The sequence below is a fragment of the Manis javanica genome, chromosome 4, assembly GCF_040802235.1.
Source record: "Manis javanica isolate MJ-LG chromosome 4, MJ_LKY, whole genome shotgun sequence".
NCBI classification, from domain to species: domain Eukaryota; kingdom Metazoa; phylum Chordata; class Mammalia; order Pholidota; family Manidae; genus Manis; species Manis javanica.
Window position 1 is genome coordinate 63,062,357 of NC_133159.1, and position 12,359 is coordinate 63,074,715.

Genomic DNA, 12,359 nt, shown 5'->3' on the forward strand with positions numbered 1-12,359 from the left:
GGAAGTTGAAATTTTCTCAAGTATATTCACAATACCTTGTGTAACAGGCATTTTGAGAATAATTTTACACAGCAGTTATGATTTGCTTAACACATTGACCAATGTCAACATCTTGAAGTATTTAAAATAGGGGCTTATGTGAGATTCTTGAAATGTTTAGCATTTTGGTAATTAACTTTGTGAACATTAAATTTGCACTATCATAGGCACTGGGTATTCAGTGGTAACAGTTTCTGTATTTTAAAAAGCAGCTAGTGTATGTGGGGGTAAGTGGGAAATAATAAAAATCACTAAGTAATAAAATCACTAAATAATAAAAATCAATAAGGGAATTAGGGTGCTATGATAAAAAATAGGACTAACAGGTGAGTTGTCAATGAGCCCTGAGTGCTGTTCAGCTAATGCCTACACATTGGAGAGGGCTCTACCTCAGGTTGAGCTCGAAACCAAACCCTGTCGGAAGTGATGAAATTGGTAACATCTGGCAGTAGTTCCTACGTGAAGATGAGGGGCAACTGGAGTTCAGTGCGCCTGCGTGGTGGTGCGCGCATGCGTACCGTCCTCCCGCTTTTTTCTGTGTCGCTTGTAATTTGCTTCCTTGAAGCGGCGCTCAGAAATCATACTTGCCCCTGGGGAGTTTAATGAGGATGCCGAGGCCTGATGTCCCATCAACCTCGCCCTCAGGCCCTGCGGCTTCCAGCTCATCACTAGATCTGCGGTCACAGGCTCCCCGCTATAATTTCGGACTCCAGGAGACGCCTCAGAGCCGCCCCTCCGCCCAGGCCTCGTCGTCCACCCCTCAAGGCACGTCTGGAGCCGCAGGCGACCAGAGCAGCAGCGGCACTTTTCCTCAGAGCACACTAAGCGCCCCGCCTGCTCAAGGCAAGGAGTGGCTGGGTGGATTTCCTTGCCGGCTAGAGGGCTGCCGCCCCTGGAGGTTCAGGGAGCAGTGGTTGGTGATTACCACAGACAAGTTTCATTGGTTTGGCTGGAGGATGGGAACGGAGTGCTCAGGGAATACGATAGGCCTGAGGATTAAAAGGCTGGCTCTTTCGACTGGTTTTATTACAGGATTGGTGGTGGTGGGTCATTCAGTACTAGGGAAGGTTGTAAAAGATATCCAGTAGAATGGCCCCCCCCTTCCAAAAGCATGTAACAGATGACAATTTGTGCCGAAGTTTGGTGATAGGAATGGTGAACCCTTTCGCGTCTGAACTAGGATGAGATGAAATTAGATTAAATTTGCCATTTTATCTAATTCAGGTGAATAATATGATTAGTATTAAAAATGTGTGGCTTCAGTGGGAGTTCAACTTGTCTTTGGTCACTCTACATTCACTGCAAAACCATTTTTTTCCAACACCATTGCAACTCACTGGTGAGGAAGAAATGCCACATACAATGGTCACTTTTCAGTTAATCTCATCTGACTATTCCACTGTATTTAATGTTCTTGACCAGCATTCTCTTCAATTCTCTTCATTTGGTTTCTTTGGTTTCACTCTCCATCTTTTTCTCCCATCAGACCACTGCTTTGTGTACCTTTGTTAGTTCCCAAATTATTGGTTTGTCCTTAGAGCTTTTCTCCAGGCCTCTTCTACCTGGATGTGATTGTCACCACAGCTCAGACGTCATCAATACTCCAGATTGACTATTTCAGAATGTCTTCTGAAGTTTGTAGTGAGGGACCAATGGACACCTCAGACTCTCGGTATGATTAATTCATCTCCACAGCTCGTCAACCAGTTTCTCTTAACCACAATCATTGGTTTGGCTAAATCTTAAACCTAGAAGACTTCAGCAACCTCTCTCACTCCCAATAGCCATTAGCAAGTCCTAACTATCTTTTAAATAATTCTGTTCTTTTCTATCTCTCTGCCATTACAAGTTCTCATTATTTTATGTCTAAATTATTCATCAAACTCTGGCTTTTGTGAATTATTTATTAAACTCTGGTAAATGATTGTACCATTTCCTGATAAAGGAAATTTTGTAGGAGAAGCAGCTTTTAGAAAGAAAATGAGTTCTGTTAGGGATATGTTGAGTGTGAAGAACCCTTGGGGTGTCCATATATTCACATTAAGGCAACTGAATGTATGAATCTAGGTCGAAGAAGAGAAAATTAGGAAAACTGCAGATTTGAAAGTCACCATTATATTTAAGGCCAGAAAGGAGAAGTTAAGAACATACAGCAAAATAGAGGTAAAGGATTGGAGAACTAACAAATTTCAAGAAGGGCTCAGAGTCTAAAAGTAAGCGAGAACAGTAAACAACCCTTTCGGTCTCCAGTTTCTGGTAACCACTCCCTTCCTTGTCTACTTTAAGCCTGTGGGTGCTAATGTAGCACTTTGCCTGGTTCTGCTTATTTCTTTATTTCTGATGATATCCTTACATCTTGTCCACACCTTTGCAAATATTCTCTTTCAAACTCTCCTCAAATTATCCTAGTTCAAATGTGTTACCCTATTCCTGCCGGCACCCTTACAAAGGAGTTTGATTTTATCCTTTGGTGAGCATGGGGAGATACTGAGGAATTGTAAGAAAGAGAGACATAGTGAAATTTCTTTTTTAGGAAGATCACTGGGGATGATGTGAAGAATGGATTAGAGAGGCATAATACTGGAGGCAAGGAGAACAATCAGGAGACTTGCCAAAGTCCTGAAGAATATATGAGCTTAAAATGGGCTCGCAGTAGTGGAGATGGAGAGAAGTTTTAGTGATATTAAAGAAAAGGAAAAGATTTTCAAGACTTTTTCACTGATGGGCTGTTAGAATTGATGAAAGATGACTTAAGAATGACTCCTAAGTTTATGAGTTGGGTGACAGGATACAGGATACTACATTTCACCACACTGGTAATAAAGACCATACATTTTGAGGGAAAGATAACAAGTTTGTTTTGTACATTTAAATGTTCTGGGAAGATATGTAAAAGTTTACATCCAAAAGATGTTTCCATCCTAATTAGTTAGAAGGACCTAAAGCCACATTGTTTGAAGAACTTTCTGTGATGATAGAAATATTTCATATTTATGCTGTTTAATATGGTAGCCACTAGCCTAATGTGGTTTTTGAGCATTTGAGATGTAGATAGTGTGACTAAGGAACTTAATTTTTAAATTGAGTTATTTTTATTTAATTTAAATAGCCATATATATATATATAGTAAGTGGCTACGATATTAATAACACATGTAAAGATCTGAGAATGTTTTTTGCATCTTAAAAGGGTTTAAAAAGTAAAAATTAATTTGTGGTATGTGAATAATAAGTTCAGATTTCAATATCTAGAAACAAAGTTTTATTGAAGCACAGCCATGCTCTTTCACTTCTGTTGTCTATGGCTGCTTTCCTATGATAGTGTCAGAGTTGAGTAATTATGACAGACTGTGTGGACCACAAAGTCTGAAATATTTACCATCTGTTGCTTTATTAAAAATCTGCCAACCCATGGTTTACAGTGTAAGAGAATTTAGGGTTGTATATGAAGGTTTGGGAATTATAGGCAACTAGAAGTAGATATTAATAGAAGCCAAGATAATAGATGATATGCCCAGAGAAAATGTATGTTGATTTGTGAGAGAAGGTAAAAATGTATGGAACACTGGGAAGCTAACAAGCAAGAGGTAGACAGGAAAAATGGTCTGACAAAGGTAACTTTTAAGGATAATCAAGATAGCTGTAATGGAAATCAAGGGGAATAGGAGAAAAGAGCCCTAATATATATTATTAAGAACTTCTATGAGCCAAGAGACTATGCTAGGCTGTTTACATTCTTTCAAATTTTATGGTAGCCTTGTAAAATAGGTAATATATTAGTAGGGAAATACCTAAATAAGGAACTGAATCCAAGTGAGTTTAAAACTATGTTATTTGCATGGGAGGAGAGAATTTCAATGAAGTTAAGTCAACATGGTATATTTGAAGATTACAAGGTAATACATGATTTTAGCGAGAGTAGTCAGTGAACTGTGGAGGCACAGCCATTTTAGCAAGCACTTTTCCTTATATTTTAGTACAAGGTTATTTATAAATGCCATTAAATTTGTTATAATTTGTTATATTTTAAAAAGTGATCACCAGATTAAGTTTTATAGAAAGTGAACATGTTATAAATTACAGTGATTAAAACTGCATAATTCTGAATCTTTAAGAACTGATATTTAATTTTTCAAATTTAGGTTCATACTTTGGAAACAAAAGATCTTATGCAGAAAAAACGTTTGTGTCAAATTTTACTTTGGGTACAAGTTCATCTTCTGCACGAGGTAGTAATTATCCTCAAATGCTAAAAACTCCACGGTCTGTTGGAAATCCTCAGAGATCAGGTTATAAAAATTGGATACCGCAAATGGGATATTCAGGTAAAATCAGTGGAATATTGATCTGGATGATCTCTGCAGACTTTTAGTTTTGTGAATTATAAATTGGGGTGGTATAATTCATTTGACATTTTAGCTGATATGGATGACTAAAAGAAAACAATTTACTCATAATTTGGGGCTAGGTTAACAGCATTGCTATATAGTTTCTAATATTGTGTGTAAATAAACACAGGTCTACATTATTTTAATCATTCTGACAAAGTACAAGAAAGAGAAAGCTCTCCCTTTTATATGATGTTTATTTAAATATAGAAATTGATTCTGGTAATAGTATTGTATTTTTTTTTAATACTTAAATTTTAGTTTTTATCTAAATCTACTAGGTTTCCTTGAGGGCAAAATAGGTAAAGTAAGTCATCATATGACGAGTTAGGGTTAGACCCTTAGACACCTAGAAGGGACTAATGGTTACCAGAGGGGAGAGGTGGAGGAGGGTGGCAGAGGAGGGAGAAGGGGGTTAAGGGGCACAATAATTCACAATCACAATATAGGGTGGTCATGGGGACAGTAGTACAGCATGGATAATACAGTTAATGTCTCTATAACATCTTAGTACGTTGATGGATAGTGACCACACTAGAGGGAGTGAGGACTTGATAATATGGTTGAATGTTAACCACTGTGTTGTGTATTTGAAGCCATCATAAGAGTATATCAATGATACTTTAATTTTAAAAAAATCAATTTAAACAAAAAAATTAAAAAACAAACCCTTAAAAATATAGGTCTTCATGTGTAAGCATCTCTAAGATACATACAGCTTGGTTATAGGATTTGTGAATGTACATTTACACGATAACAAATTGTTTTTCTAAGTGGTTCTACCAATGTATAATTTTATTAGTGTATGAGAGTTCTTGTTAATCTATATCTCCTCTAATATTTGATAATGTCAGACTTCTTAATATTTGCCAGTCTAGCAGTTGTAAAATACCACCTAACTATAGTCCAAATTTGCATTTTCTTGGTTATTAATGATTGATCATCTTTTGTATACTTTTTGGCTATGTAGCTTTATCTGTGAAATAACTGTTTGTTTTTTGCCCATTTTTCTTTAGTTTTATTTTTATCAATTTGTAGAAATTACTTATTCTGAATATGAAATCTTTTGATAACTATATGTATTGAATATATCTTTTCTAGGCTTGTAGCTTATCTTCTTCCTTTTTTATGATGTCTTTTGAGGAACAGAAATTCTTAATTTTACAAGTTTTCTTAAGTGAATATTCTATATCTGCTTGAAAAGAGTATGTCTTTTACAAATGTGTTGCATATACATCTAATAGGTCATTTCTTTAATTGTGTTAGTTCCATATCACTACTGACTTTTTGGTAGAGGTATGTTAAAATTCTCTCATGATTGTGGACTTGTCTGTTCCTCTTATAGTCCTGTTAAATTCCTGTTTTGCATATTTTGAAGCTATTTTAGTAGGAGCATACAAATTTAGCACTGTTATATCTTAGTATAAAATTACTCTTCATCTCTAGATATGCTTTTTGTCTTAAGTTTATTTTATCTGCTATTAGTATAGCAATTCCTTTTCTTTTGGTTAGTGTTTATATGGTATATATTTTTCTATTTTTTTTACTTCCAAACTGTTAAGCAAATGGCCTCAAGAAAAAATTGGCTGCTTTTCCTGGGTTTATCTCTTTGGATTATTTTGGGTTTTTTGGATCTTGGCCCAAAAATTCCTCAGTATCTTTCTGCTTTTTAATGCCCCCCCCTTTTTTTTTGCTAAAATTGGAAGTATCAGTATGCATGATAAGCTTTTTATCAGTTTTATTCAGGTGTCATTGACATACAATAAAATGAGCATATTTAAGTGAAATTCAGTATATTCTGACACATACATATGCATGTATTCCTGAAACTCTTTAAAGCTTTTAGGTTTTTTTTATGCTTGTATGTATATATTTTTGTTAAGTTTGTGTGTATTTTATGTTCTTTGTATGTATGTTTGTATAGTTATATTTTGTCTAGGAGTTTGTTTTCACCAAGAGAATGGATTCATATGACCTTGTCCACCATACCAGAAGCAGAAGTTAGAGTTCTTCACTTTAATAGAGTCAATTTTATCAGTATTTTCTTCTATGATTACCACTTTTTATGTATTAGTTAGGAATCTCATACCTGTTCCAGGTCAAATATGTTTTTTCTGCATTTCTTCTGAGAGTTTTAAGATTTTGCTTTTCACATTTAAGTTTTAATATGCCTGGAATTGATGTTTGTTCATAATATGAGGTAAGAAGGTGACTTTGTCTTTTTCCCATAGAGACAATTCCTATTTCTTGAGTTTCCTCCTCCAATGACTTGCAATGTCACCTTTGTCATATATCATAGACCAACATATGTATGGTTCTGTTTCTACCTCTCTTAACTTCCATGAGTCATTATGTCTATCTCTGGGTCATTTTCATACTGTCTTTAGCTTTATAGTATGTTTTGATACCTAGTAGGGCAGCTCTTACATCTTTATCATCCTCTGGTCACCTTATTTTACCTCAGGAGAGCCTTGGCTCCTACTGGCCCTTTGCTCTTCCACATAAATTTTAAGCCAAAATTTATCAGTTTCCAGAAAAAGCACTTTGAAATATTGATTGAAATTGCACTTGTACTAAATCAATAGATTCTTTTAGGGAGACTTGAAATATTAAGTCTTTTATCTGTGAGCATGGGATTCCTGTCTACTTACTTAGATTTAATGTTTTTTCATAAAGTTTATAATTTATATAATGCTTTTCCATGAAGTTTTATATATGTTTGTTAGATTTATTACTATTGTATCTGATAATTTTTGTGGCAATTCAATTGTAGTCTTTTAAAAATTATATTTTCTAAATATTTATGGATGATATATAGACATAAAATTGATTTTTGTCTATTTTTTTGTATAGTCAGCCACTGTATTAGTTTGCTGGGTCTACCATAACAAAAATACCATAAACTTAGTGGCTTAAACAACAGAAATTATTTTCTATCATTTCTGGATGTCAGAAGGCCAGTATCATGATATCAGCAGGTTGCATGCATTCTGAGGCCTCTCTGCTTGACTTGGAAATGGCCAACTTCATCTGTTTTTTTCACATGGTGCTTCTGTGCATATATGTGTCCAAATCTTTTCTTATAAGGATACCAGTCATATTAGATAAGGGCCCAACCTATTGACTATTTAACCTTAATTATTTCTTTAAAGGCCTTATCTCCAAATATAGTCACATTTGGAATAGTCGTATTCCACTGAATATTCTGTTACCTAAAGGTTTAGAATTTTTAGGGGGATACAACTTTAACCTACAATAGCCCTTTGCTGTATTGTTATTTCTAATAATTTTTGGGTCCCCATTGCTGTTAAGATCAAGTTTAAATATCTGGACATAGCTATATTATGCAGTCCCTGATAAACTCAGGCATTCTAGTGTTGTCTCACACTATTTTATCACTTGTACTCTGTGTTTTAACCATTCTGATATTTTTTCCTATACCTTGAACATGGTGCTTTTTTTACCTTCAGGTGCTTCTCTTTTACCTTCAGGCTTCGGTATATGCTATTTCCTTTACTTAGAAAACTCTTTTTTCTCATCATCATATAGTTTAGTTAACTCTTATTTATTCCTCAAATCTAAGCTTAGATACTACTACTTTCAGAAGGCCTTCTGTGATCCTGTAAATCTAGGTTAAGTCTCCCTGCTACGTGCTCTCTTTTCACATTGCATTTTACTAATAGTGTTGCTATTTTCATTCTTCCTTTACTCTGCTGGACTATATATAGGTAGATACTATAGCAGTCTGGATCTAGTCTGAAGAAAGAACCATAGTGATTTAAATTGGGGAAATTTATTGTAAGGGATTATTAAACTATGATAAAGAGTAGGTGTGGGATATCGGAAATCTCTATTAGGCACCCTGAGACTGAAGGGAGTCCCAAGAAATCATACTTGGAAGCGAGCCCCCTCTACCATCCATCTCCAAGGCTGGGGTACAGATCTCATTGGAGAAGGTGAAGTTAAATTTACTGAATGGCAGAGGCTGTAGATTTTCCAGGCCAAAGCTGGTCCATTGTACAGGGCAAACAGGAAGCAGGCGGGGTGGGTGAACTATAGCTGGTTGCTGTCACATGGTTGTACAATGGGAGAGGGCTCTGGTGTGGGCAGAAGGTATAGAACATACAGTTTCTCTGTTGGAAATGTGGTGACATCAAGAAGACTGTGGGAGACAAACTTTAGGAGAGGGTGAAATTGCAGAGGGAGTAGGCTGGAGTGCAGGATATCTGTACTGAGAGGAGTGTGGGAAGGCCCTGTGAGAGGGTATGTTATTACTGCCATGCTGGGGCTGTGAGATTGCCAGGGACAACACTTCCCGGTGTGTGGCTGGGGCACATCACCACTAGACGTCCTCATCCCTATACTGCTGACTCAGTGCTGTGGTGGAAACTGCAGGATAGCTCTTCATCCAGCAAGGTCCCTCTAGTGTCCTTTACTGAGAAATTTTTACATTATGCACACTTTGAGAAGTGCTTATAGGATTCTGCCCATTACTGCAGAGCTTACATTAACGGGTGAATTTGGAGCTGTGACAATAAATTGATAACTGGCACAACTTGTTTGGCTATCCATCTCCTGACCTCCACTAACCTTAAATATAAAACTATCAGTTATTTTATTAGCAACACACAACAAAATGCCTCTATATTTCTACCTAACAGGATACATCTACCCTTATAAGTGAGGAGGTTCTTTTACCTGAAATGAGAAAATGTGTATCTCCAACAGTCATTGTATACTAATTATCTCAAATTCAGCCATGGTCCCACTGAATAGTCTGTTACATAAAGAATAAGTTGTAAAGTTAACCTTTAATAACTTATGTATAATGTTTTTTTCAAAGTGAAATGAGATAGAAGAAAATGGTTAGTTTATACATATAAAAACATACATGCAACAAAGCATAGAGAAAACATCAAGGCTACTAGGGTTCTTGTTTTCTTTTTTTTTTGGTTCTTGTTTTCTTAGTTGCCTGTGAAGTTGTAGTTGATAATCTATGGGTTTTCTTCTTTCACAATTCATTCCATATTTCTGTTACCCTAAGAAATGTGTGGAGTAACCCACACCTTCATTCCTGAAGGGTCTGAGTCCTTAATCATGCCTTTTTTTTGGTTACTGTAGTTTTCCATTATCCCTTAATATTCTAAATATGAAGAGAAAACTCAGAGAATCTCCTGGCCTCCACTAACCTTAAATATAAAACTATCACTTATTTTACCAGCAAAAATGGGTTTATTTGGGAATGGAAGAGAATTACAATTAAGGATATGCGAGCTTTGGCAAAACCATGGGCAAGTCCAGAGAACAAAGGAAAGGAACAGTCTGTTATAGAAAAGATGATAGATTTGGGAAGGCTATTACAAACAAAAGTCCACTGGAGTAAACTGGGAGTTCCAAGTATAGTGGCTTTTCTTTGGATGAGTTGTGGCAGTCTCTCATTGGCTGGGTTGTTGCTAGGCCTCCTTCCTCCTAATGGGTAGTAAAGTAGTAGCTAAATCGGTATTATCTTGCAAGGTTTGTCACTTCTAGTTGGGTCTGCAATTGAGGGTGAGTGATGGGGCCCAACAGCTCCATTGGCTGTCTTCCTGACTCCATGTTAGTGAGGTTTCCCTTTATTATTCAGTTCCTACATAGTCCACTTTGCTTCCACTGTGTATAGCAACATGATTTCCACTTCGAAATCAGGACTGACCCCTCCATCCTTAGGTAACCCTCTCCTGTTTGTTTTTTTCTTTCTGTTGGTTCAGTAGCATACATAAGGAGCCCAAAATAGCCAGGTGGTAGTTTCATTTTCCACTTCAATGGAACCATTGTGTAACTTGGTGGAACCAAAAACCTGTGGAGACTAAGCTCTCAAAACCAGTAGAGCTCAAGTTGCCAGGATGGGAAGCAAAAATTACTCAGGTGGGTTAGTAGATATGATAGAGTAGCTACTCCCAGTTGCACCCCTTGATTAGGACTATGAACATCATATAATGCTCTCTGATTCAAAATATAAACTGCATTCTGTAAGACAGAATCCCATTCTTTAAAGGTTTTTCTCCTAATTGGCTCGGTAACTGAATCTTCAGTAATCTTTTGTGTCTTTCAGTTAAGCCAGACATATTTGGTGAAGGGGTATATGGTTAGACAAGTTCATTCAATGGTTATGAGTCCATTAATATATTTCTTTTGCTGAAATGTGTTCCTTGATCAGACACAATACTGTGTGGGATGCCATGATGGTAGATAAGGCATTCTGTGAGTTCACAGATGGTGATGTGGCAGAAGTACTGTGGGAAAGGAAGGCATATCCGTGTCTAGAATATGTGTTTATTCCAGTGAAAACAAATATCTGTCCCCTCCCTGGTGGAAGAAATCCAATGTAACTAATCTTAAGACAGTGGGCTGTGCCTCTGGGAAGTAGTGCTATGTAGAGCATTTAAGGTTGATCTCTGCTGTTGGCAGATTAGGCACTTAGCAGTGGGGTTAACCAGGTCAACCTTGGTAAGAGGAAATTCTGATTTTATACATAGCGTCCATCCCTGTTACCATGGCCACTTTGTTCATGGATCTATTGAGGAAGCACTGGGGTAGCTGGGAAAAAGAGGCTTACTGACATCCACAGAGCATGGAATTTTGTCTACCTGATTATGAAGTATCTTTTTGACAGTGGATGCCCTTTGTTGGGCATTCACATGAGATACAAATATTTTCAAAGTTTATGCTCATTCTAGGAGATCCATCCACATTCTTTTTACCCAGCTTTCCTTGTTCTGATTTTTCGATCATGGTCATTCCAAGTCCCTGAACCACCCAACTAGACTATTAACAACTGCCCATGAATGAGTCGAACTCTGTACCTCTTGGTCATCCTTCATACTGGACATGGTGGACAAACAAATGCTCAAATTTATGCCCAAAAGAAAGATCAAACTGAACAAAACAATTCAAAAAATTAGAAGATAATAGTGATGTATATCAAATATCTCAGTGATGGAGGAGTGTCTTAGCAGGAAAGCAATGGGAGAGATTATAAAGGAAAAGATTGTCTATACAAAAGTAGAAATTTTTGAGATATCAATAAAATTAAGGTTGCCACAAGTATAAAATATTGTCATTGATTTACAAAATTATCATAAAAACTGATTGAAAACAATTAAGACCTAGTAAAAATTGTATAAAATGGGTATAAACTTCTCAAAAGAAAATCTAGACAACAAATGGATATATTGTTATGTTCAATTTTGATAGTAATTCTTAAAAATACAAATCTAAGTGCCAGTCCTTTAGCTAATAATAATAATAATAGTAATAATAATAATAATACATTTCAGAAGTTAGTAATGGTTAAGGACACAGAAAGATTGTTTTTTCTCATATACTGTTCATGGAATTAAAAATTGGTAAAATTCTGACAAGAGATTTGGCAACACATACATACAAGGTTTTAAAAATTGTGATTTTCCTTGGTTCCAGTGATTTGACTTCTAAGGATCAACTTTAAGGAAATAATAGGAGACCCAGAAAACAGATCCTTGCACTAGCATGCTCATTATACTATTACTTATAGTAGATAAAAGTAAAAGTGTTCTTTAAGAAGTTTAAGGGAGATGTCTTCTGAGTGATTTCCACTAGAACTTGGTATTTATTTTCCAATCAAAGTTAGGAAGGTCATATTCTATTAAAGAATTTAAACTGACTCCATAGACCTAATAAATATTCAATCACCATGTGTAACATGGCTTTAATGACAAAATGGATTCTGAGATCTAGGCACAACAGATTTTTTTTTTACCAAAAGATTTCTTTAAAAAAATTTTTTTTTATTAAGGTCTTATTGATATACACTCTTATGAAGGTTTCACATGAAAAAACAATGTGGTTATTACATTTACCCATATTGTCAAGTCCCAACCCATACCCCAATGCAGTCACTGTCCATCAGTGTAGT

At 36.0% G+C, this 12,359-nt stretch overlaps 1 protein-coding gene across 2 annotated transcripts in view; it reads left to right on the top strand.

Annotated features, from left to right (window-relative positions):
- The first annotated feature begins 129 nt into the window (after positions 1-129).
- Positions 130-12,359, top strand: part of MSH4 (mutS homolog 4) — a 79,554-nt gene continuing 67,324 nt past the window's right edge. For both annotated transcript variants that reach the window (XM_017668008.3, XM_073234140.1), the window contains exons 1-2: positions 130-882; positions 4,181-4,363. In XM_017668008.3, coding sequence (XP_017523497.3) covers positions 642-882; positions 4,181-4,363 — 424 coding nt within the window. In that variant the 5' untranslated portion in view covers positions 130-641. The remainder of the gene's footprint in view (positions 883-4,180; positions 4,364-12,359) is intronic.